Source organism: Endocarpon pusillum, assembly GCF_000464535.1.
Source record: "Endocarpon pusillum Z07020 unplaced genomic scaffold scaffold1722, whole genome shotgun sequence".
In the NCBI taxonomy this organism is placed as follows: Eukaryota; Fungi; Ascomycota; class Eurotiomycetes; order Verrucariales; family Verrucariaceae; genus Endocarpon; species Endocarpon pusillum.
This window is the reverse complement of record NW_006916063.1, coordinates 82,753-107,972: the sequence shown is the minus strand read 5'-3', so window position 1 is coordinate 107,972 and position 25,220 is coordinate 82,753. Positions and strand designations below refer to the sequence as shown.

Genomic DNA, 25,220 nt, shown 5'->3' with positions numbered 1-25,220 from the left:
AAGTACTTTAATATCTAATTTAGAGTTAAGGCTTGCGTTTACAAAGGGTAGTAATAGTTTAGCTAGTATATTAAATCTCTTAAGTATATAAGAGAAGTGGATCAGGTCATATTTAGATAAATCAAAAGAAGACTTGTGACAAGTCACTTATAACTTGTATACAAGGTATATATGTTTAAGGTTTCTGCAGTTCTGCTTTATACTTAAACTATATATAAGGATATTAATGTTATTAATAAACGGATGGGTCGTAGAAGACTGGAGCTTGCATGATGCCGGCCGGGAAGACAATCTCGTTGCCGGCCGGGTTGTAGTAGGCATCGACGGTGCGCACGGTCATGTCCCATTCGTCACGTCGAGTAGGCTTGCCTAGCTTGTTCCAGGCCTGCCGTGTCTCGAAGTGTGCGACTTGTACCTTGTTCTCGAAGAATGTCGTGTTAGAAATGACAACTGCATCGTAGTACTTTCTCAGCGCCTCAGGATCAAGCACATTAGGGTTGCTCGTCGGATAGCCAATCTTTTGATCAATTGCATGCACTTTCTTGATGGCTCGATCCCGAACATTGTTGGACATCCACTCGGTATTTTCCAGTTGAAATAAGTATTGGTGATTCATTTGCGCATTCTGGCGTAGATGCTATCACTGCCAAGGCTTGATCGACATTATTTCGATCAACTTTTTTTGGGTCAATTCTGCATCTTTTTCGCTGGTTGTTGTTTTGTAGTAATTGCGGAGGTGAGTTATCTCTGTATCTCAGTGGAATTTGTGTATCTCGACGTGGTCGTAGCATTGGAGGTGGTTGAAAATTCATTTTAAAAACCAGCTGCGGAAAGCTATGGCGATCAAATGCGGCTCAAAAACCTTATTTTACGCCAAGTACGCTAATAGGCACACCCAGGGACGGAGGGGATAAGATACAAAGACAGATTAACCTAGAATGGGTTTCGCCGAGGACAGGATCAGAACGTCACCAAAGACACAGGTGCTTTGCCCAGGACTGACACACAATTGTTTGTGATATTTGCACTCTAGCAAGCGCCACAGAGCTTGTGACCCTAGCAAAGGAGCCTGCTCAAGGACCTACGGACGCTAGAAGCCAAGAGCACTCGATCGGTATGTGGATCTGAGACTAGGGAATGATAATTCCGTACCCACCAAGGTCGTCACCTACTCGAGCTCCCGTGCGTCAAGTTATAAGTACAAGATAGCTCGGAGAAGTGAACGGGTAGACTGCAAGGCCATGAGCATATGTGCTGGTTAAGCGTCATCGAAAAGGCCCAAGCCAATACCCACCACCCTTTTATGGTATTTGTCAAGTAAGAATGGGTGAGAGGAGTGTGCGGGTAGAAACACGATCGTGGATCGGAAGATCTACGCAAGGTACGATAGACTATTCCCACGGGGCAAATGAAGATCTGCAAAAATCGCCGTAGATAGTCTTCATGATGATGAAGTGATTTCTGCAGGACACCATTGACCAGACTCATGGTACGGATTGGCAGAGGCGCTTAATCTTTCGGCCTCCGGTTTTCGGCCTAAACATGACGTAATTCCTTAGAAAATCGAGATCGCACCAACACCTTTTCATTGATTACGAGCCCCACTATACTTACCAAGAAAAGAGCTATCGTGACTTCCTACCAAGCGCTCATCGTTGTATTTGCCGTACACTTGAATGTGCTCATAATGGCGTGCAGGTAGCTTTCTACAGCGGCCACCATCTCCGTTAGACCGCCCACGGCACGCGTCGCTTTTGAGACACATTTGTATGCAAACATTGACCTGGGTGCCCAGAATGTTGGTGCCGGATTTCATGAAATCGTTTTCCTTGGATGCAGCGGCAACGGCGCTCTGGGCGGGCCTTGATGCGCTCATGCAGCGCGCAATGGTTCAAGCGGTAAGTGAAGATGAAAGTTGGCGTCAAATACTTCATCGCCACAAAAGCCCCCACATAAACCTGAAAGGAAGAAGTGGTTTAAGCTTTTCAAACCCCCTTATATCCAATGCGGTGTCTGGCTACTGTAAATGCAGCATTGACAGAGTGCTTCGGAACACACGCCTCAATACAGCCAGGAAGCACGGAGGGTTTTTTTGGGGGGTTTTTTGGTGTAATTGAATTTGTGGGTGACTTGAGACAAACAAAAATTCTTTGCCATGAGATATGAGTTGACATAAACCATGACAGATTGCCTTCCTTAGAGCTCCGACCTCGCACAACTATCTACCATCGTCATAACCAGGTTCTACCGCGGAAGATCTGATTATGGATAGTCCCTCGCCGTGCCGTTCATTCAGCTGTCAGCATCGAGTTTTGAACTGGAAATACGGCGAGCCGGGGATGACGGCAGATCATCATCAAGAGTCCAACGGAGAAGCGGATAAATCTGTGATTTGCACGCAGCGACCACAAGCTAGCATCTCAAATAAATGGATTTCGGCTGTCAAAACCGATCCCATGATCTCCTGGGGTCGCTGGGCCGGCGGATCGTGGCTATCTGCGATAGGATGTGCTGGAATCTCTATTTTTGGTCCCCTGCTGGTATTTCTTCTCTGGGTAGCACTTGAGGATTTCAATGGCTCTCTTTTTGCGAGTCTCTCCGTTTTCTGGTCAAAAGGTCTAATACCATTTGTTGTTCGGTTTGCTCCGCAACCAAGCGTCAAGGCTTGTATTGGCTATGTGGCTTGGCTTGTTTTTCAGGCAACCCTTTACGCATGCCTTCCCGGCAAAAATAGCTCAGGACAGCTCACACCTGCTGGAAACCTGTTGAAGTACAATACTAATGGTTTGTTTGCTTGGGTTGTGACCCATCTCCTTGCTGTCATGGCTGCAATATCTGGAATTTTAAATCCTGCAATGCTAGCAAAGCACTGGGAGGGGTTGCTTGTCGCGGCGAACATATATGGTCTCTTCTTGTCTGCATTCTCCTACCTGAAAGCTTATATCGCGCCAACGCATCCCGAAGATCGCAAGTTCAGCGGTCAGAGCCTCCTAAAGCGTGCTCGGTGAATGCATCGCTGACTTTGTACAGGATCGGTGCTGTATGACTTCTACATGGGCATCGAATTAAACCCACGTTTTGGAAAGTCGTGGGATTTCAAGTTGTTTCACATTGGACGTCCAGGTCTTATCGCCTGGACATTGATGTATGTCATGATTCACCATACTATATTTACGAGCTTCGGCTTCTGCAGGTGGGATCCTAGCTGACTGGCGTACAGTGATCTGTCGTATGTAGCATGGCAATATCAATTGCATGGCTTCGTCACGAATTCCATTATCATTGTCAGCATCCTGCACGCAGTCTACGCCTTGGATTTCTTTATCAACGAAGATTGGTAGTGCAAGCATATCGAGAAGCTGCAGAATTAGACTGACATAATTCAGGTACCTCCGCACCATTGATATCTGTCATGATCATTTCGGCTTCTACCTGGCCTGGGGCTCAGTGGTTTGGATCCCCACAATCTACACCGTACAAGTGCAGTATCTGGCACGTTACCCAGTCAAGCTATCTTCACTGAGTGCCACTATAATTCTATTGACCGGACTGGGAGGTTACGCGCTCTTTCGATCCGTGAACCACCAGAAGGATATTTTTCGCCGTACTAATGGCCAGTGCGAGATTTGGGGCAAAAAAGCCGAATATATCTCGTGCAACTTCAAGACACAGGATGGTCTCAACCATGAGTCGCTCCTTCTGTGCTCTGGTAAGCTCAGCGAACCGACTCAACCACCGTAAGCTGACTTTGCAGGCTGGTGGGGAATGGTTCGCCATGCAAACTACGTGGGAGATCTAGTGTTGTCGTATGCTATGTGCGCACCTAGCGGTACTACACATCTGCTACCATGGACCTACGCCCTATTTATGACGTTGCTGCTGATGCATCGGTGCTCTCGAGACGAACAAAGATGTTTGGAGAAGTATGGGGAGGACTGGAAGGCCTACCGCGAGAAAGTTAGATGGAGACTGATACCCGGCATCTTCTAGACACTGATATACAGCGTGTTCCATTTAGATTGGAACAAGCACGAAACCTTCTTCGGGGCATGAAGGCATACATCAATACTTATTACACGGTAATTTAGATTGAATTGCAACTAGCCATCACAACACTGCAGCAGGTGCATAGCTTCAACGCAATGACCAATACTGGGAGTTCGGCCGCAGGAATTGGCAGCTCATCTCGTCGTTTGTATATTTGAACGCTTTTACATTTTCTCCCTTAGATGAGCCTCGATACAGCCATCATGATCTCCTTTATATCCAGGTTGGTGTGTAGACCATCCACGGGAACGTCAAATACTCGTGAGTGTTCTGCCACTGTATCCATTTCACCTTCCCTCTTCTTGGCCCCGAGTCTCGGAGTGGCTTTTCACTCGTGTTTTCGTGTAGTGCATTTTCACCGTGCTGAAACGAGTCGCCTTCGTAATCGACGAAGCTAGTACCTTTGCTTACAACAGCCACCATGCAGAGAAATAAGTAGTCAAGAACGAGGTCAGTCAGTGATACTTTGCGCCCTGTATGCAGCATAATGAGAGCTTTCCTAACTTCCTAACTCAACGGTTCATATCCCAGCGGCACACATGTGCTTGCCTCACCGCCCTCCCATTTGCATTTGCTTCACCAGTTCGACGGAGAGATCGACGAGCTATTCATCGATGTCTTTGAATCGCCTGGTTGCAGGATGCACAACGCCACATCCGCTGCATCGGTTGACATACTTCCGAGAATTCGAGATTACACCCTTCAAGTCGATTTCGCCCGCATTTTAAGGATCTCTAGTGCTCCCCTGACGACTAGTCATGTAACGACAAGCTCGACCCTGAAGACCTGATCGGGTCCATCGAGAAAAGAACGAACAAGGCTAACATTAGGAGGGGACTTCGCGTCCACCCACGATCCTGATCCATCGCTGCCTCAACATTGTGGTATCTCTATTACCCTTCTCTCCACGACATACGCAAAAGAAGATCATCAAAGGAGGAGATGATGGTGCAAGTAGAAACCTGACTCGGCGTTTTCAATAAGCATAGTCGTGTGTTTAGGAACAATAGTCATCAATACCAATGCAGCTGAAAACATGTTCCGAAGGACTCGCATAAGCCCCTCAGTATCAGTAGTCGCACAAACGCAAAACGAGTTGCTGCCCCTAAAGTACGAGCGTGATAAAAAGAAGAAGAGAAGGGTATGCCGACTCCGATGCTGGGAAAAAAACACCCACCTAGGGGCATGAGCAACAAAGGCATCCTAATACCCACGTAGCAGAACATCCAGCAAAACTTTGTAGAAAGGGGTGACCTCGAACGCTGAGAGTTTCATTAGAGCGGAAAGTGACATTCCTCTTGCCTGGAAACTTGGAAGGTGTGCCGGGTGGGGTAGGGGGTTTAAAGAAGCTTTGTCCAAGCTTTACTTATGCGAGATCAACCAATCCATTTGGTGGAAGGGGAGCGGAGCGGCAATATCCGGTGGCTTCATCCACCCCCACGAGCAGCTTCTATCCTGGATTATTATTACTACTACTAAAATAGTGAGACACGCGGAGTTGAAATTAGAAAGCTGAGCCGTCCTTGTGAACAAGTGCATGCCTTATCAAGCGCCGCAACACGAGCCGCTCTAGTCAATAAGTGAATTCCTTATCAAGCGCCTCGATACGAAGATAAAGATAAAGCACTTTCAACAAGTCCTAAGATTCTTGTAGGAATAAGGAAAGGCTGGAGATGGTTTGGATGATTTGATTTTGCCATGAGGGGGCAGACTTGCTTTGAAACCGCTAAGCTAAATCATTGCGATCGTATCATGATGTGATACTCCTTTATCAAAGCCGAGAAGCCTCACAGCACTATGACTCACCATGAATTAGCAGTGCCACAAGCGCGCGCAATGAAAACACCCAAACCCCTGCTCGAAGACCGCTTCAGCCCTACCCTCAACGCCCTTGCTTTAAACTCCAAAAAATAGCACCGTACTCCCCAAGCCATCAAGGCTTAACCAATTTTCATGTCGTCCAGGCCCTCGATCAACTTGGCGGGAGAACCAGTATCAATGGCATCGACGTTGGCCTTGCCCTTGTCGCCTGGTGTGTCCTCCTTCGAAGCGACTTGGGCCGTCGCACCACCGGCTGAATGCGTCGCGGCGGGTTTTTCTACCGTGGGCGACGATTTCTGCTCCTTTGGGGCCAGAGCAGGGCAATCCGCCCGTCGGAAGTCTCGAGAGGAGACACCGAGCGTGCCGAGATCGAGCTGCACGAAGCCAGGCCTACCGTCTTGGGCTTTTCGGACTTGTCGCGCGTCGGTGGTGAGGGTGTAAGTATCACTGCCACTAGGCTTGATACTGGACGGGTCGACGTTGTGCCGTCTCGCTGCGGCTCGTTGGAAGTTGGCTTGACGGCGTTCCTTGGCCTTCTCTCGCTTCTCTTCGGCCTTCCGATCCTTTTCCTCCTGCTCCTTCTTCGCAGTCTTGCCTTCGGGTGTCTTGTGCCACTGCTTCAGCAGTTTGTCGTACACGGCGTCGACACCTTCTTTGAACTCGGCGTACTCCTCCTTCTTGAACAGAGCCTTGTACGCTCCCATGGCTTGTAGTCTCCCATCCCACATGGCCTGGCCAATGCTGTGGGAGACCATATCCTTGAACATGTGCGGCCCAGCCAACGAGCTAAACACCCGCTCGACATCGAGTGTATGCACCTGTTTTGCTGCAATGTCCCGCATACGCGCCTGGACTTGAGCTTGCAACACGTTGACTTGGAGCTTGGCACAGGAGAGGTAGACCAAGCCATAGGCGTGAAACGCCGGAGAGTTGAACCATCGAAATGGAACTGTCTTGCCCGCTCTACCGCAGGACAAGATCCACTCCAAAACCTCTCCATGAGACTCGGCATTGCCGCCTTCGATAAGCACTTGCGTCTCCCGCTGCGGCTTCATCTCAGCAAGAGGGATTTGGGAAAGAGGTACCGCGTTGAAAGCTTTGGCGATATACCCGGAGAAAACTATAGCCAGCTCTTTTGGAAATGCTGGATACAGTGTGACCTTTTTGCTATCTTCAGTGGCTTGGTGAAGAATAGCGATCTTTTGACAATTTGGTAGGCCCTGCTTGATGCTGGCCAGCTTGGTGGTTGGCATCGGAGGCATTTTGGATATTATGGGCCGATCGAAAAGGTCGGAAGCTGAGGAGGTCGAAGTTTGCAAAGTTTTCAGCTGGCTGCTTGCACACTTGGTAAAGCTGGTAAATGATATAAAAGCAGCAAATGAATTCAAGTATGGTTGAGGGGTTGGCGATTCTGAGGGATGGTCAGTGAAAAATTTGGTGAAGGAAGATGTTACAGAATCGCAGGGTGAAGGAGGCAGATATTTGTAGACGCTGTCAAGCCGTCAAAGTGTTCTGCGCATCCACAAGATCAATTGTGAACATGCAAATGACAAACACGTTTGCGCTTGACCTGCCGCAACAATCACTTGAAGGCACAAACGCTTCTTTGTGACATGATCTGGCTCACAAGCATTGTGGTGATCAGTGAACAGCGATAACCACTTTGCAGCATGTGCAGGAGACAGGAGAAACGATGGTATGAAAGAACATTCATTGTGAATGGAAGAACACACAATCATGGAGAAGGACATCTTGAATGACAAAGGGCATTGTTCTTCTGGGATGACCCAAAAGAGTAAGCAGCTAGTAACTAGTGCAAGCGCCAAGAATTGTAGCAAGAGCAAATGCTTTGAGATTAGACTTTAAGGTATACTATGAGCCAGTTTGTAAGACCTTCATCCATTGCCGCAGAATCCTCGAACCTGGACGCCAACGCATAAGTCAAAACACACGGGAGGAAACCAGCGGCGGCACACATGCTCCAAACTCCGCAAATTGCAGACAACCTACTCCAAAGTAGATGGGTATGGATCACCGAAAACGAAAATTAATGGGTGCGCCCATGACATTCCGCTTTTGCGTAGTTCGTGGCAGAGCACTGGTACAGTCGACAAAGTTGTTATAGGTCTCTGGTGAAATGCCCAGCAAGCCGAGCCTGAACATAGCCGATGCAAAATTTCCGTTCCATTTGCCCTGGTTGTCGATAAAGTTCTGAAACTCTTTTCCGACGGTGGTGTTGGGACTGCTCAGGTTGATATCGGCCTCGAAGCGGGCCACGCCGGGAGGAGGCTTGTAAATTTCCGAATAGTACTTGACGTCCCAAGTACCAGGTGTGGAGTCTTGCGACGTGCCGGGGGGTACCTGGGGCGCTTGGGATTTGCTTGCTGTGTGGGCGCCTATCAATGCAGCGAGATCAACCGCGCTGAATCCTTTGTCGGAGAAGAGTTGGAAAATGGTATCGTGATCCGCACCCTTCCCGAAGCCTGCGGGTAAGAGACCTTCTGGTGATGCGGTGGATGTATCCTCCCTCCCGATTAAGGTCATAACGGTTGGCCCACCCGGGCACGAGACCACTGCATGGTTCCCTGCGAACTGGATCAAATCCGCTGCACCGACCCCTTCTGACTTATACTCTGCATATTTGCCTGTGATGAAGCTGTGATAATTCTGAAGACCACGATTGTCGTTGCGGCCAATCTCGCCAGCATTGAGCAACAGGGATCCATCAGCACCACCTGAAGCAGGTGGAACATTTGGCAGCTTTGTCGAGAAAGTGGCGGCGTCGTGAAAGGCGTATCGAATGGCGCCTCGGGCAAGATCTGTACATTCCTTTCCAGAGACAAATGACTTCGTCAAGTCTTTGGATATCTTGCTCCATACTTTGGGACATTCTGCACCCTTAGAAGCCCGCCTGACAAATGTGGGAAGCTCGGTCGATTGATATGCTTGGATGCCAGCAGCACCCAACAGCAAGAGAGGTAATAGGAATTGCATGATGCGCAAGAACAGAAGGCCGCAAATGAAGACAGACAGATGTACAGTGAGAAAATAAGAGGGAGGGCTATAGACAAGGCGTACCACTCGTCAAGATTAAAGAGAAACCTGCCTTAATATAGTCATTAGAGTGGGGGGAAGTCCTCATCAGGGTTCCAGTAATGTGGCGGCACCCGTCCTACCTGGTGAAGGTTGAGATATGGCTTGTTCCGGATACGCGGAAAATGAATCTAGGTTGAGATTCATGATTTAGCATCTCCTTAAGCTGGTTAATGTGGCTAAAGCGGGAACTTCGAGAGTCCTGACAGTAGTCCAGAACCAGATGTAGACGGTCAAATGATTTGAGTAACTGATAGTGGCAGAGTAGTGGTGATCAGATGAAGGTCAACCTTCGTATTGCTTCTCTGTTAGATATTGTTCTTGCAAGTGCAGTACGCTTGACCAAAGCTTGTTTGTGGCGTATGCTGCATGCACATGGGCCGCTGTCAGAGTCCAGAAATGTGAGATTGGTGGGGTTAGCATGTCTTTACTGATTCACCATTCACCACAAGATACACTCCAGTCCTTTGGATTTTTAGGGCTCGGAGATTTGGGGTGGAAAGGCAGCCTTATTGGGCGGTTGGCCTTGTTGAGCCTTACATTGTGCATGTGCATGTGCATGTGCATCTAGGTCCACCTGACAGCAAGCCATGGAGAGGGCGGTGAACTAAGAATGTAGGAGCAAGAACCTCGTATTCAAATACAGCTTTGGGACAGAGAAAGTGCATTGAAATGGGTTAGCTGCGGCACCACAAAGCTCCAATAATGCCATTAGAACAGCTCGAACAGGAACTTGTACCATCCTAACATTTAGAACTGGCCAGCCGTGTCTGTTGATTGTCCGGTGGCTTTCCGGTGAGGGCACAAGTATGGAGTGTAGTCTCTCCCGGAAATAGAGATAAGATGGAAACATCCGGACCTAACCTTCCGAGGAAGTCTCGGTTAGCTCTAGCGTTCCGCAAAGTCCGTAGTGACAAGTCTTTACATCATCCAAAGAAACAAAGAAACGTCAAGCAAACTTTTACCTGTCGAACCGATCACCTCAGTATCAGCCCGCATATTGAGAGAGTCCAGTACATGGTGTATTTTTTCTTCGAGTTCCCGAGTTCCCGAGCTCCCAAGTTTTCCACTTTTCACATCAAATGAGCTTGTCACTAACCTGGCCACTTCAGCTCTGGCTACGGACAAATCGTACAAGCAAATCACAATCCAAGTTGCGTCTCACCTGGACAACTAGCTCTCCGACCTAGGAACCCTACCATGAAAATCTTCCGAAGTGCCGGCTCTGTCAGTACCTTGGAGTCACCAGAACTCGTGGGACCTCTGTTGAAGGTTGCGGTACAGGATGAGCTAGTCGGTGATGCCTGGATAGAAAGTCATCGTGGCACATTAACACCGACAAGATTGCACAATAACAAGGAAATAGAAGTTGAGCTTGGGACTATCACGGACTCTCTGCATGTTCCAACCCAGGTAGAAAAGTTAATGAGACATCGGAACTGGCATCGTGACCTAGATCCGGCTCGTCGTTATTGCTGGTGTGAGAATGGAATAACCTTTGTCTGCCTGTAGACAAGACAGGACTTCATGGAATGTGTAAGTACCATTCGAGACTTTTCAAGGATGAACAATGACTTTGGGGAGCTTGCCTGCAGCTGATGGCCATGAAAACCTGGTGTCAATCCTGCTCTCGGCTGAGATTTACAGAGTATTTAATCCTTACCCAACCAAATGACCACACTTCCCTTTCCTGTCCAATCGTCCGTGCAGGTCGTACCGGACGGAAGCAATAACCTAGCATTAACCACATTTGCTCTTATCTGGGCTACTAGTACTATGTCCATGGTACAAAATAGTTGACCCACGTCACCAACGTCCCAACTGCAGCTGCAGCCTTCCTGGAATAGAAGATGCACGCCACATTTTCAATGCCACGTCTGATGCAATACATGAGCGATCGCTATGCCACTTTGACGCCCCCCGACCTCCTCATCTGTGTCTATGCACGTGCTCCAGCTTATGTCATGATACAGCCGCTGCCCGAATGAGGTCCAGCAGGCCATTTGCAGCCTCAGTCTTCACCACGCCACTCGTCACGTCGCCGCTCGAACTCATCCTCTGTAAGGCTGCGCTATCTGCCTGACTTGGAGTTGGGCTGCTCAATTGTATTGGGCTCCTGCGGGCTCGTGGGCAATCTGTTGGTGTTAGAGTATTCGCGCTGGATATGCCCAAATCTTCGCTGCTAGTGGAGGTAGGTGGTGATGATGGGATACCCTCCCTGGCCGGAACCATATATCGGGCAGAGTAAGCCGTGGGAACGATAGTGGGCATCGGCAAAGAGTTGAGATGTCGAACAGCTGACTTCGATTGACCTGTTGCTTGCCTTCTTGCAGCTGAAATCACACCCTCCTCCCTCTTGATCAAGGGCATTCTCAGGCGTTCTGGTGAAGACTGAGGGCCATGCAACCAGAAAAAGGGTGTTTTGGTCTGGTTGGTTTTGACCTTGTAGGCAGCAAGCTGGAGTCGAGTTCGCAATATCTCTACTTTCTATCCATAGGTGTCATCAAATGATGTGCAAATCAGTTCTACATTCTTCAAACTTACCTCGGCAATCATTGTTTTCCTATCGGGGCAGGTTGGCGACGAGGTCCGCTTCGGCAATATCATCTTTAGATCCTCATCTTCGGCACCTGCGGCCTCGAAGTCGACAAAGCTTGACATTCTCATGCTGTCTTGAGATCCGTCCGTCGGCGGAGTGGGATTAGAATGCAGCTGGGGATGGGATGTATTTTGAGGAAGTGGTGTCACGTTCTATACATCATCAGCAGTCTGTGAGTATCCGACTGATCCAACTTTTCCTTACCAGATTCTCCAACGTGTTTTGGCTTGTTTCTTCTTGAATAATAAACTGCTCCTCCAAGGGCACAGGTCCTTCCTGCGATGCATGAAACGAAGTCAAAGAAGTAGTTGTTGTCTTCGACTCTGCTGTCGATGGCTCATTATCATCTTCCTCTCCCTTTTTCACTGCCCCAACGTTTTGACCCTCATTCTTCGTCTCATCGTCATCTTCTACCATTACTGCATTTTCTTGCTTATCTTCAGTCGTTGGAAGTAATGGTGATCCCCGTTGCTGCAATGGCGGTCTGTCATACTGTTCCGTTCCGTCAACCTGCGCAATCGATCTCTTCTGTCCGATCCTGGGACTTCCTGCTCGGGGAAGATTGACACGATCCTTCGATACTTGCTCGAAAATCGAGGCTTTTGTAACCGTAATGTGTTTGTTGTTTACCTCCAAAACTCCCTGTTTAATGGACGCGTTCGTGGTCTTCCACCCCAATACCTGCCGTGAAGGTGAAGGTGAAATTGCCATAGTTGGCTGACATTCGGGCTTCTCCATATGCATTGTCGTACCGCAAAGCCCTGGCTTAGAAAGAAGTCAGACACAGGTATATCTCATTTCAGAATGCAGTGCGGGGACTAAGTTGTAAAAGTTCTCCTCGCCTGGACATTGACACCGCTTACCGTGTCCAGAATTGTTCAAATGCGAAGCTGTAGAGCACCGGAAGGTACGCATACACAACGTCAACTGATGCTGTTTTCACTTTTCTGTTCTGGTGAAGTGAGATATGTTGTGAGTACAAAGGCGCGTCAATAGAGATGGAAACAATGGGACTTGGAGAATCCCTGCCCTCTAACTAACTAGCGCCTATTAGCAAGCAACGGACTACTACAGTAGGAGGCATAATGTTTATCACCTGCGCACTAGTAACTGGGTGTAACGCTAATATCGAACGCCACAAAATCGGCCAATTAGGACTAGTCTAGTTTTTCTTAATATCGTGTATGCCGTCCTTCTGCATCTTTTACTGCCTGGCATCTCTCTGGCGTAGAATTAGAACGAACTTGATAGAGCTCGTAAATGGCGCAGAATGAGATAGAATCAGTAGAATAACGTGTAGAATCAACAAAACGCACGTAGAATGGCGACAGTGAGCATTCGCACAGAGCATCGCGGTATCTGTATGAGCGCTGTTAATGACGTTACTTACTAGTGCGCAGGTGACAAACATTATGCCTCCTACCGTAGTAACGCGTTCCTGGCAGCTCGGTCTACAGAGCGTTCCTGGTGGCTGATCAAACATGGTCAGGGTCCAAATAGCCAAAACAATGGTCAGAAGCAATGCATGAAGACATTCATTTCACCACCACATATCCAGCTTCATATCTGCTCTTATGACTATATTCACTAGCATATATCCATCTCTTCACAGGTCTTCCCAGGCATCAACCTCTAAACCTTCCAAAGCGTCGATTCTCAGCAGCCCCTGCACATCTAGTAGAGGAACTGAATCAGGCGTCTCATCCAGAAATTTCAGGCCATCTACCGCTTTGCCACCACATGCTCTCTCAAGTGCCAGGAAAGCAAAATGACCACCAACCACTGGCCGGGCGAAAAAATTGGGTCCAGGAAACTCTCCTCGTCCTTCAGTCATATGCAAATCTGTCAACGGTCTATCTGTCACTGTCTCATTGACCCATCTGGCCACAGACTGTAAGATTGGTTCTCGAACGGTGCGTGCTGACACGGCCATGGCAAAGAACTCCCAATCAGTCTTAGTATACAGATGCCTCGAATCGAGAGGCAGCCCATACTTCTGCCGCACGTTGTAATACCAGTCTGACTGAAGTTTGTATACGTGCTTGGGCACAAAAGCGATTTGCTCATCGTCTTGCGGAGGCTTCATTGGCTTTTGCTTGTGTGGGGGCCCAAGATCAAAGTTAGTGTCCTTTGGTTTTTCCGGCTCGACGCGGAAGCAAAGTAGACTGTCTGCGTAGAGGTTGTACAGAGTTGTCCAGGACCCATACCAATCGTAGGCGACTTTGGCATGGGTTTTATCACGCGAAAGACCCGTTTCCTCCCACCTGGCAATGTATGACTTCGATATGTTCCGATACATCTTTGCGTCAGCATCATTCCCAACGATTTCTGCCAGCTTCGACATCGCATGAATGCCGATAATGCCCTTCAAGGCCAGATTGGTCTGCAGAGGAAGCCAGCCGGCGAAGTCATCCGTTGAGAGTTGGTTCTCAGGCTCAAGGGAGTAGTCCACTAAATATCCAGTCCACTGCTTCCAGAGACCATAACTTCGATTGACCCATTTCTTGGTAATTCTCATGCCTTCTAGGTCTGATTCTTCGGTGTCGAGGTACTTCACAGCGGAACCCCCTTTAAACTGCAAAGTGAAGGCTTTTGGACCGTCCAAGCTTGGCGCAGTTTCTTCTGAAGGGTCGTCAAACAAGTGGAGGCTGCCTCCAGCATGTTTGTCCTTGTAGCGGAAAGAGTTCACAAGCGCGAGCCCCATGATAAGAATATTGCCGCATTCTTCCACAGGCATATATTCATCGCGCCCGTCAGGATGCCCTGTAGCATTGGGAAAAGACGCGCCAAGATCATGCATGGCATATTTGTTGGGATACTGTCCGCTAAGCGTATGCTCGATGAGTGGTTCAAGCAGGTAAGCAAACCATTTGGGGTTGGAATACAGGAAGAAAGGAAAGCTTGGGAAGAGTACGTCGATAGTCTGAGTGTTACCGTCCGAGGAGATCTCTTTCATGAAGATGATTGGATCATCCGGAGTGCCAGTAAAACTGGTGGACCCCATGACCTGTCTCGCAGAAAGGGCAACAATATCCACGTAGTCTGCCGCACCTGATTGATACGCATCAATCGCGAGCTGAGCTGAATAGTTGTACGCCAAAGTACTTGCAGTTTCAAAGTCGAGGTAGTGAAATATCAACAGCTGCTCAGTTGAGAAAGAGCTTGCCCAAAGCGGTCGCATAAGAGTGAGACCTCGAGCAGCCGCAAATTGTACGGCAGGGTCCTGCGTGTGCGCCATGGTGAACGTGACGCTGTCGGTGGATTGCAAACCGATAGAGGTATTGTTTAATATGAAAGACTTTGAGAAGGCGAATACTGGTTCATCGTCCATAATACTTCTGAAATTATTGTCATTCTCATTCTGAAGAGTGCCTGTTCTGGAAAATCGTTGCCTTAGCAAAGCAGACGTTCCAGAATCGTGGCGAACGTCCTGGAAATGTCAGCATTACGTTCGACCCATACTTGTTGTCTCTGTTACCGCAGGTGCCGAGAAATGTGCTGTCCCCCACTCAGCCCTATCAAGATACTCCGTGAAGAGTAGCTCTGTCTGTCTATGGAATGCCCATGTCTTCAATCCAGGCTTTCCTTGACCGAAGCTGGACTGTGAAAGCTCCCACGCAATTTGGCTGCCACGGTCACCACTGACCCACTGGCCATTGACATCGATATATATGTTAACGTTGAAGGTACCTTCCACAAAGACGGTAATGTACGCAGCTGGTAGGGATTGTCTCAGGGTTGAGGAAGGTGTGATGGGGGAGAGAAAGGAGAGAACAAGCTTCGCCGGCTTCGAAGAAGAATTTGGGGATGGGATAGAGTAGGACAGGTTTGTGGTGGAGGCATCGTACTTGGCACCAAGATAGGTTGGAAACGAAACATTGTATCTATCTCCTAGTCAGCCACATCCAGCACTAAGGGCGATTGTTCGCCTACCCATCTCCTTGCTGAACAGGAAGCAGAGAATCTTGTGGCCGACCTAGTAGTGGATAGACCTGAGAAGACTCTGGAACTGAAGCGAGAACAGAAAACCCAATTTCCTGGCCTGTCCAGAACATGGGCCATTTGCTCCATGGTACCTCACGAGCATTACCCAGCCAAGTGCTCAGATACGGATTCCGAACAAGCAATGGCAACACGGGAGGTGTAAGGATGGAGCAATTGGAGAATGCGGACAAGAGCAGACAGGCCGCAGCCAATGCGGTTTTTAGCCGCATGCTAGAAGCCGGACTGCTAGATGTCCAAAACAAACACATTATGAGGAGATGGTGATAAAGGGTGCTTAGACATCGAGGTGGTGAGTGCCGGGACTGATGTATTTACGTAGTACACTACTGTCGGAACGAGGGCTATGCAGGACAGAGGCTGGAAGGATCGTTCAGGTTGCCCCCAGAAAGCTTTCCCCGCATTGACAGTCCAGAGGTCCTCAGATTTATCCTTGGCAATTAGTCTCCTGATCTGATCATCTGGCATTATGATGTCTGTAGCACAACATGGATGCTGGCATCGTTCAGCATTCGAAAGAATAACTAGGGCTATGTTTGGCAAATCCCTGCATATCAATATTTCTTAGATCCTCAAGTTCTGTACTATTTCCACCGAGAAATCCAACAGCCGCTATGGACAACTCCCAACCATTTTGTCAGCTGCGGTTTTCAATCTCCTCATCGTGTTAATCCCCACCCCCCTTGCTACCCATTCCGGGGAGAAGCTCAAGATTTCGACTTGCAGAGCATGTGGAAAATAGCCACATACGCTGGCTTTTTCTGTACCCAATCCTGGCCATGGTCGTTTTTGCACCGGTTTCTGCTCTTGGATGGAAAGTGCTTAGGGATGACTGTTGTTTATCGTGTGAACATGTCCGACAGCGATGCCTAATGCCTCGACGTTCCTCTTTTCTGCGGCCATCCCTGCCGTCATGCTTTGCTCCATGTTGTGATGTATGATGTCGTGCCAGAGTGTACACTGAGACAAGATATACCCTGTTCAGCGGCCGAAGAGATGTTCACGATGAGACTCCTCGGTCTTCTTAGACGAAGTGGAAGTAGCAGTCAAGTGATATGTGAAGTAAATCGTGCATTGGTATTGATCAGACCAGCGACCACCACCACGATGTCATGGGTGATGATACCGTAGAGCTCATGAGGAGGTTGCACACCTGCAAAGCCTCCAATTTTGTTGACCAATACACTCAACTTGAGACCTCTAACCCTGGCAGGGATATCTCTCAAGCAATGAAGAGGGGGACAGGTTTGTGTCGCAGATCACAATGCTTAGAAGAGGGTCTGGATACCCCTGACTCAGCTCTTCCAGAGCCTTTCAAGCTTGGATGTATTGCGACTATGGAAAATATGTTTGAGACTTGCTGACAGAGTTCTGCTGCAAATGTCCAATGCCATCGCTAGCCCCTAGGTCTAGAGCCTGCGAGCCATTATCGTGATTTCGATTCAGTACATCAATCCCCAACCCTGTAAATATTTGATTCCTTTTCCTATTCCCAGCCCATATTTTTGATTGTCGGTTTTGCTTCCCTCTCTTTAACCATTTCCAAAGTCTCACCCAAGGCATCCGGAATCTTTGTGACCTTGCCCTCTATCCCCGCTGCGAAATGCTGCGCTGGCGCGTAGATCGTCTCTTTAATAGGCTGAATATGATTTTGGAAATCTTGATTATTTATATTGCGGGTGAGCTGCTCTAGAATCATATTGGCGATGTGACAGTGTATGGTATCTTTGATCACAGCCGTGGCTTGATTGGAGGTAATGGTAGTGTCCTCAATCTGCGTCGAAGGGAAAGGGGCTCGAAATGAGGCTGGGGTTGTTGGGTTAGTGCCGGGCTCTGAATTGTAGCCGCATTGACTCTTCGAAGTTTTGTTCAATGGATGTGTGTTGAGCAGTGGGGTTATAGGAGGCTCAATTATTTGACCAATAGGCGTTTCAGGAAGACTGTTGGCAGGATGTGCGCTGATGTCAGGGCTATCGCGTGGATCTGGAACTTCGGTGGCACGAAAAGTTTTTATCCTTAGGCTGGCCTGCCGCAGCAGATTGTCTGCAGGTGGAGCTGCTGGCTTGTTACGAGTTTGGTAAAGAGAAAGTGGCGCATTGCTAGACATCGTGGAAGCTGAAGAGGGAGTTGAACGCTCGAGAGTCTGCATTGATGTGGGAGAAGAATCTTCGAGCAATGTACCACTCTTAATGCTTGATTGCCAGCTTTCAAGGAAGATACTTCTCATGCGCTGTGTAACTTCATCGCGCGACTTGTTTATTGAGGACTGCTCTTGACGCTTCGACGCGTGCTTTGAACGATCCCGCAACGAGCTGGATCTGGTAGGGATAGTGAATCCGAAAGCTTCAGCGGTGGTATTTGGGAGGGAGCGATTCATGTCGACGAACCATGATAGCGGAACACTAACTGCAATTCCAAAACTGACTGCGGTGAGGTGAGCGTTTCAGTCCGGATGTGGTATTACATGCTTCCGCGATGTTTGGCAGTGTTTAAAGCTCCTTGATGATCGGGAGCCGGTTTTGTTTGACATCTTCCTGCATATTGAAGTAGGTCATGGACAGAAGACCGGAGTGCTACGTGTCAGCCACGGGCTCCATACCGCGGTTGACCTTCGGGCCGAAGCCTCGAGCCAATCCTCTTAAATCTCTATCACACTGTAGCGTGAATAAGTAGTCCAGATTACGGAGTCGTGCAGCAAAAGTCATCGATATACTCCGTACGGAGTAATCCGTACCCTAAGATTAAAGCACCACTAGCGTACTCGATCTGACCTTCCTTAGGGCCTTGTCTTAGGCCCTTCAGCGTGATTCACGGGCCCTCGTCAACTAAGTTAGAGACATTGGGCCATTTTGGCGGTCCCAACATCGCCACGAGAAACTAGCACCTTACCAACCCAAGAATAGCTAGCTGTTTTTAATCCTAGTGGACCCACATTGACGTTTGATGCATGACGCCGTTGTAAACATGAGAATTCGGGGATAAAAGATAAACATATGGTACGACCCAAGAGCCCAACAATAGTGTTGACACGTTTTCAATACCCTTGATTCGATCTCTCTAGTAATGCTGACTATAGACGATACCTGTGTATGTCGTAATGGCCTCACATTTTAGGACTCCCTGCACCGCTCCACGATAATGCACGCCTAGCCATGATGAAACACTTTCCCCGTCTTACGCCTACAACACCAGAGCCAGTGCCTTGTACACAATCCCATGGCTTTCGCGGCACCTAAAGCTGGGACAGATACCCAGCCTCAGATCGAAAACGTGACAACATTCTGTAAGCTCTCAACATTGAGACCATAACGTCCTGAGCGGAGGCCAAAAAGCGAAATCAATCGTCAGCCAATGTATTACACCTAACCTCCGTTCAGCGCTCAAGAGCGAATGTTGCAATCACCCACCTCCAATTGAGATTCCCAGTGCACGCGTAGCGGCAGCTGTCAATGAACCTGACTAGGTCGGCCTTTACCACTTTTTCACCAGCGTTGTCTTCAAGCAGAGCACTTGCAACGATATTGAAGCGCGTGATGGCGTCCCTCAGCATTTCAATTGCGGCATCCTCGGCTACCTCTGCGTCACGGTCGTGGACAACATAAAGCAATGGGATCAGACTATCCACTTGGCACTGTGCCTGTTTGAATCAGCATCACATTATGCTAGAGCGGGCAAAGTCAAATCGTCCTACAACTTCCTTCTTCACCGAGGCAATTTCGTTGGTGATAGCGAAGGCTGTCAGCCACAAGATAGTAATGGGATTGCACGTTGTTCAGCGATTACTGACATGGAGATTATCACGTTTGTTTTGTCCCAGAGTGATTGCATCATGGGGCTGTTGCAACATATTGTGGCAAGTGTATGTCGAGGGTGTACCTATGGAGTACGTGTGGGCATAAGTGAAAACGGGTCTCAGTGGTAGAGATGGACTTACTCGTGGATGGCTAGACAAACAGCTACTGCAATAGTGCCCATACGACGGCGCAAATATGACTCCACAGTTGGCAGATGTCCACCTAGCTGCACACACTGCTCTAACTCGGACATAACGACAAAGAGCTCGATCTATTGCGCTAGAGCTCTGCGCTGCTCTGTTGACAAAGCGTTATAATAGGCCAATGTCCACAAATGAAGAGCAGATATTCACCGAGCGTGCAGTGTTGAAAAATTGCACGACCCACGGGGGCAAATTGTTCAAGGATCAAGCGGCGTGATGCTGTTTGGGCGGCATCTGTGATCTCTACTTCCTAAGTTTGACTGATTCATTACGATAGACATGCGGTGTGCATAAAAAGATGAGCATTATCGCTATTGATGAATCTTTATACGTTCATCGCAAGAGCTGTTTCAGAGATTCTGAGTCCATTGAAACAAGCGACCGTCGGCTTTCGATTGTCTTCGTCCAACTCAGAATAGAGATACTACCCACTGTTCTTCACATCCACGCTTCCTCCCACGCTACATCAAAGCCACCACATTAAATGCCACTGGTCTCAAGCAATACCGCTCGTCCACCTCTCTAGATGGTTCGGCTGATTAGCACCCTCAACAATCGATTCCAGTCCTCATCAGCATCTTCATTTTCCTTTGACCATCCCTTAGACATGCGTAACAGTGACTCCTGCTGCACACCAAACCATCTCAAAAGGCCAGTGACCCTCTCGCCAAATGCCTCATCGTTGGTGAACCAGGAAGAAGGCCGTCCAAGCGGCGGCGCCCCGGTCTGGGGCTTAACGAAGCCGTTTAGCAGCATTCTTGCGATTATCAGGGTTGCTTCCAGGCCGTCAATTTGCAGTGGATGCTCGTCAGAGCTGTCTTTTGCTGGGAGAGGTCCTTCCACGTGCACATAGTGAGAGTCCGGTTGGTGGATGAAGACCAGGTAGCCCTCTGGAGGTATCGCAACATGACGGATGCTGATATGCCAGCGATTGGGAGCAAGGCCCGAGAGAAGCCGAGGTTGATCAGGCAAGTCGTTAAAGGCTTGCACAATCGCTGGCATGGGTGGGGTTCCAGCGAGACCTCGTAAGCTCATCGTGACAGGTGGCGTAAAGCGTCACTTAGATCTAGAATTTGTCACTTTGAGAGAGGACTCGGAGCACCGAGTGGAACCTGTTTTACTAGATTTGTGATATGGACGGACTTGGTTTTGATGAACATGTGTATGGATGAAGCACTTACTACGTAAGTATTACCTCTGATCGAGAACATATGTTATCTGACGTAGCCAACCGTTCTACGCACCAAAGGCGTCTATGCACCACTTTGGCTTGGCATTTGGCTTGGCTATCTTGATTCTCTCGAATTGGGGTATCCACCTACTTCAATTCGTGCAGCAGGTATAAGAAATGGCTCTGTTCGTTCAAAAAGCTGCACAGGGCGCAGAAATAAGTACAAATTTGCTGTACGGCACAGCGAAATTAGCTGCGAAATTGCAGCAGAAATTGACCAATCAAACGCAGGTGAAACGCAGGGGTTTCGCGTAGAAAATCCAACTAATGAGCACTCCTGCCGTTCAACACAATTCCACACCATTCTATCAATTCTATCCTACGACGATGAGCTGTTGATATATTGTTTGCAGAGCTACATTCTATCTTTTATTTGAGTGTGATTGACGCATTCACTAATATTCCTAAGGAAGAGCGCATTGAAAAAGTTCTCGAAGCACTTGAACAGAAGTTGGAACATCAGATTGACGTTGAAAAGAGCTGGTTTGATCTAGCCATATCTGTCATTCTACAGTGTCGCGAAGGCACAGAGAGCTCTCAAACACTCTTAAACTTGTCAGTTAACAGCGACAGCTTCTTACACCCTCTGAAGAACGGACACTCGTCCAATTCGTCCTACAATATTACAAATGGGATCGATCACTTAATTCAAATCATTCACTACTGAAACTGTTTATTGAAGACGTCTATATCCTTAAGCCGATGGAACCTATGTTGGAGAGCATTAATACAAAAGTTTTATAGCTCGAAATCCCAAAATCAAACACGTTATTAGACACCAATTTTTATGACAAGAAAATACTAAGTATTTTTCCCCCTCAGAGGGCATAGCAGGGTTTTCATGTCAAGGATAGTTAGAGTGGTGCCCATAGGGCACCCTTTAGGCAGCATAATTCTAACATCACTCACACTTTGATCTCGTCTTTTGTTGGTTGTTTTCACATCTGTCAGACATTGTTATGACTGCCAAGCATGGTGCACATTATGAGGGCCAGGAGGACTCCGGTAGATTCTACATCATTCTCTTGTTTGACAGCTTCCTTGTTTGCCAGCTGGCCTCTTAGTATTTAGATCTCTCTTCTGCGCCTAGTAAGTCATTTCATTAACCTCCTACTGTTCTATTGCCCTTGCATTCCCCTGGGATCCTAACAGGTGTGTAGTACCAGATGTTATCCTTGATAGTTTGGATAAGCTAATGTCAGACTGTATGAGCAATCATTGGTTGGATATTTAACGCGTGACCCCTGCGTTTTGCCTGCTCTTGATTGGTCAATTTCTACTGCAATTTAGCTTCTAATTGGCCGTACTGTACAGCCAAAATTGTACGTATATCTACACATGCTGCCACTTAATAGATAAAACGACTCGCTTTCTCCCGACCTCCTTCAGATTGTTAAATAGCTAACAGTGTATTGTCTACTACTCTGAGCGTGCTGTTCACACACTTGACTTAGACGAGCAAAGTAATTTGTGTCACCGGGTGAAACCAACTTGTTCCACTTACAACCAGGCAGCGGCTGCCGCAAAGCTGAGAATATAGAAGAAACCACCGACATTTGCTGAGATTCCCAGCACAGTAGAAGCTGCGCCACCAGTATACTGCGCCGGTCGAGAGGCCGTCGGCGTGGCCGGCAGGCCCGTGGTACCGTTGCTCGTGACGTTGCTCGTGATGTTGCTCGTGATGTTGCAGCTGTCGCTGAGGGGAAGGGAGCTCTTGAGACCGACGGAGAAGATCCCGCTTCCACTACCGTTTGTTGCACTCACGATGACCTCCAGATCCGTATTGGATTGGGCCGTGTAGTCGAGGAATGCAACCCCAGTAGAGTTGGTTGTGTTGCTCTTAAGATCGGTATTGGCCTGAACATCACGAAGTTTAACTTCGAGAGAGAGATCGTCGATAGCAGTGACTGTGACATTGATTGTTTCACCCGCCTTCGCGGCATAGGCGAACGTATTGGAGCCGGTCTGGGAGAGGAATTTGGCGGTGGCAAGACCGGAGATCAGTGAGCTGGAACCATTGCCGCCAGAAGAATCGATGCCAGTAAGGCCGTTGGCAAGAGCGGCGGCGACGAAAATTTGCTGAGAATTTGCTTGATCCACAGTGGCATAAATTCCTCCGCTTTCCACAATGGCGCGCACGATCTCAGGGTTCTGGTTTGATGCGTCAACGGAAAGGAAGCCGAAGGAGATGCGAATACCCAGGTCGACCGCCCGCTTGACTTGCTCAATGGTGAAAACTATGCCTGACGAAGGATCGTCTTCACCGTCAGTGAAGACGATGATGCCTGTGCGGTTGGCAGTGGGGTCGTTTCCCGTTTTGGTCAATTCTTCGATCGCAGCCTCTACGCCTGTGCCGATGGCAGTGCCACCCCTTGGAGTGATGCTTCCAATAACATCGTTAGCGCCAGAAGGGTCCCCAAGCGGATAAAGAAGCTGGCCGTAGGAGGCGAAGTCAACCACGGTCACGAGATCTGACGTTTTACCGCCAGAGCCTTCGCTGCTGTCGACCAGAGCATTGTTGAGAGCTTGGCTGGCTGCGAGTCTGACATCATTGGGATCGTTGTCGATCATGGAAAAAGAGGCATCAATTACGAAGCCAATCTTGCGTCCACCATTGCTGGCACCAACGCGTCCGAGAAGGTCGTCTGAAATGCAGGGAGAGGTGTTTTGACGAGCAATGAGTTTGCGGTTTGGATAGTGATTTGCACAGGCCGGGGTTGAGACCATCAGCAGGAGGCCAATTATGGCCGCACCTTTGGCAATGAATCGAGCCATATTCTGGTGTACTGTCAGTGAAAATGATTCAACAGTGTGAATTGGAGTTCTTAAATGCTCACGTGGAATGTTAGAAAACTCCTAAGAAGGTAACGACTGATTAGGATGCAAGAAGCCCTTTGAGTGAATGTGTCGTCTAAAAAACTTTGTAACGAGGGGATAAAGCGTAGGATTCTACCGGACACAAAAGACTATTTCAACACACATATATATACCCAGTATATGAGTAGCTCACTTTGGGTACATTGTCTGGGACTTGGCGAGGCCCAGCCGTCTTCGCCTGCATGGCGTCTATGTTAGGCTTGTTGCTCCTTGGATGCCTTTTCATTTCCCACTGGCAAATGGTTTCAAAGTTTGGATACCAAGTTCATTAGATCAGGAACTAGCATCTCATTCCAAGCCCTCACCATCACAGAGACAAATTCCATTGGATATTGGTGCTTTGATGGATGAGATCGATACGATGGAGGCCATGCTTTGGAGGAAGGCAAAACATATTATGTACAGAGTACGGAGTCATGCACTAAAAGTAGTGCAAATACGCTAAGAGATAGCTTGCCCAGATAAAAAGATAAATTTGTCTTGCACTTATTGGTGTAGTGTCATTCCAAGCAATCCAGGGCTGAAGCCTACAATAAGCCTAAACCCCACAGGAAATACCCCACTCTGTCCCCTAAGCAACCACTATTCTAAGGCATATTAGCCCCAAAATCAAAGAGCTAGGGGCCAAGGGTCATCTAAAGCCCTACTGCTTAAGGCGGCAGCAGGCCCAAAGCTTATAGAGGAGGAGTCAAATGACATGATTATCAAGAGTGCACCTCTTGGCACATATATCCTTAGCGTATTTGCACTACTTTTGGTGCACGACTCCGTACTCCGTACATAATACTTCTGCCAAGATCGTGCTTGAGTCGCTTTTTCCAAAGACAGGGGAAAGGAGCAGTGAAGCGACGTAACTAGAGGTTATCGGTCCTCTCTCTACCGAGATGAGTGTCGGTTAGGGATCTGACCACCTAAATTGAAGGTTTGAACCAGGTCAGGATTGGGTAACTCTGATCTGTATTTCATATCCTGCAGGCCTTGAAAAAGCTTGGATTCCACCACTAACATTAAGGAAATGGTCCCTGGCGCTGAAAATTCAGCAAGTCTAAGGGGCGAGTGCGGCGAAATTCGTGATGAGATTAGCAATGGGAGGCCGTGGCTTGATGGTTGTGGGATCAGCTGATTGGTAGTCTAGGCGACTGAGGGGGACGGCGACCAGCCACAACTATCCTCTAACCTTCCAAACGAGCCAGTGATATCACTCCATCGATAGTGGGCTAATGTTGTCTGGCGCACAACAACGGTCTCGGTGCATTGTACGGAGTACTACTAGTAGTAGTCAGAAAAGCAAGAAGGCGCTCAACCTCTTATAGTGCACCATGTACTTACTACGTATGTACCTCGATATGTTAGTGCGGAGCGCGTAGTGGCAGCCTGACCACAACATTGCACATTCGCCAGCTCATGCTACCTTCTTCAGTAGCACGACTAGTACGGAGTAGCTCTGCTCACATCCCGAATGTGTGTTGACATGGGCACTGGGTCACAAAAGGTCACCCTAGCAGGATGGCCACGAGCATATGCTCACCGAAGCTCATTGCTGCCCAAAAGTC

General features: G+C 48.4%; 10 protein-coding genes across 10 annotated transcripts; 1 reads left to right on the top strand and 9 right to left on the bottom strand.

Moving 5' to 3' along the window:
* Positions 1-232: 232 nt before the first annotated feature.
* EPUS_07525 (uncharacterized protein) lies at positions 233-616 on the bottom strand (the record flags this gene model as incomplete). The annotated part of the gene is made up of 1 exon (XM_007802602.1): positions 233-616. The coding sequence occupies one exon, from the start codon at positions 614-616 to the stop codon at positions 233-235; it is 384 nt and encodes a 127-aa protein (XP_007800793.1).
* Positions 617-2,264: 1,648 nt separating this feature from the next.
* EPUS_07524 (uncharacterized protein) lies at positions 2,265-3,990 on the top strand (the record flags this gene model as incomplete). Its single annotated transcript, XM_007802601.1, has 5 exons — positions 2,265-2,979; positions 3,031-3,145; positions 3,221-3,337; positions 3,387-3,709; positions 3,755-3,990. The coding sequence occupies 5 exons, from the start codon at positions 2,265-2,267 to the stop codon at positions 3,988-3,990; spliced, it is 1,506 nt and encodes a 501-aa protein (XP_007800792.1).
* Positions 3,991-5,987: 1,997 nt separating this feature from the next.
* EPUS_07523 (uncharacterized protein) lies at positions 5,988-7,130 on the bottom strand (the record flags this gene model as incomplete). The annotated part of the gene is made up of 1 exon (XM_007802600.1): positions 5,988-7,130. The coding sequence occupies one exon, from the start codon at positions 7,128-7,130 to the stop codon at positions 5,988-5,990; it is 1,143 nt and encodes a 380-aa protein (XP_007800791.1).
* A 769-nt stretch (positions 7,131-7,899) lies between these two features.
* On the bottom strand, positions 7,900-8,862 carry EPUS_07522 (uncharacterized protein; the record flags this gene model as incomplete). The annotated part of the gene is made up of 1 exon (XM_007802599.1): positions 7,900-8,862. The coding sequence occupies one exon, from the start codon at positions 8,860-8,862 to the stop codon at positions 7,900-7,902; it is 963 nt and encodes a 320-aa protein (XP_007800790.1).
* Positions 8,863-10,923: 2,061 nt separating this feature from the next.
* Positions 10,924-12,304, bottom strand: EPUS_07521 (uncharacterized protein; the record flags this gene model as incomplete). Its single annotated transcript, XM_007802598.1, has 3 exons — positions 10,924-11,448; positions 11,506-11,712; positions 11,765-12,304. 3 exons carry the CDS (start codon positions 12,302-12,304, stop codon positions 10,924-10,926), a joined length of 1,272 nt encoding a protein of 423 aa, XP_007800789.1.
* Positions 12,305-13,166: 862 nt separating this feature from the next.
* EPUS_07520 (uncharacterized protein) lies at positions 13,167-15,813 on the bottom strand (the record flags this gene model as incomplete). Its single annotated transcript, XM_007802597.1, has 3 exons — positions 13,167-14,990; positions 15,039-15,444; positions 15,494-15,813. 3 exons carry the CDS (start codon positions 15,811-15,813, stop codon positions 13,167-13,169), a joined length of 2,550 nt encoding a protein of 849 aa, XP_007800788.1.
* Positions 15,814-17,048: 1,235 nt separating this feature from the next.
* On the bottom strand, positions 17,049-17,939 carry EPUS_07519 (uncharacterized protein; the record flags this gene model as incomplete). The annotated part of the gene is made up of 1 exon (XM_007802596.1): positions 17,049-17,939. The coding sequence occupies one exon, from the start codon at positions 17,937-17,939 to the stop codon at positions 17,049-17,051; it is 891 nt and encodes a 296-aa protein (XP_007800787.1).
* Positions 17,940-18,935: 996 nt separating this feature from the next.
* Positions 18,936-19,409, bottom strand: EPUS_07518 (uncharacterized protein; the record flags this gene model as incomplete). Its single annotated transcript, XM_007802595.1, has 3 exons — positions 18,936-19,199; positions 19,254-19,297; positions 19,346-19,409. The coding sequence occupies 3 exons, from the start codon at positions 19,407-19,409 to the stop codon at positions 18,936-18,938; spliced, it is 372 nt and encodes a 123-aa protein (XP_007800786.1).
* A 672-nt stretch (positions 19,410-20,081) lies between these two features.
* Positions 20,082-20,594, bottom strand: EPUS_07517 (uncharacterized protein; the record flags this gene model as incomplete). Its single annotated transcript, XM_007802594.1, has 1 exon — positions 20,082-20,594. The coding sequence occupies one exon, from the start codon at positions 20,592-20,594 to the stop codon at positions 20,082-20,084; it is 513 nt and encodes a 170-aa protein (XP_007800785.1).
* Positions 20,595-22,290: 1,696 nt separating this feature from the next.
* Positions 22,291-23,565, bottom strand: EPUS_07516 (uncharacterized protein; the record flags this gene model as incomplete). The annotated part of the gene is made up of 1 exon (XM_007802593.1): positions 22,291-23,565. The coding sequence occupies one exon, from the start codon at positions 23,563-23,565 to the stop codon at positions 22,291-22,293; it is 1,275 nt and encodes a 424-aa protein (XP_007800784.1).
* Between the last annotated feature and the right edge of the window lie 1,655 nt (positions 23,566-25,220).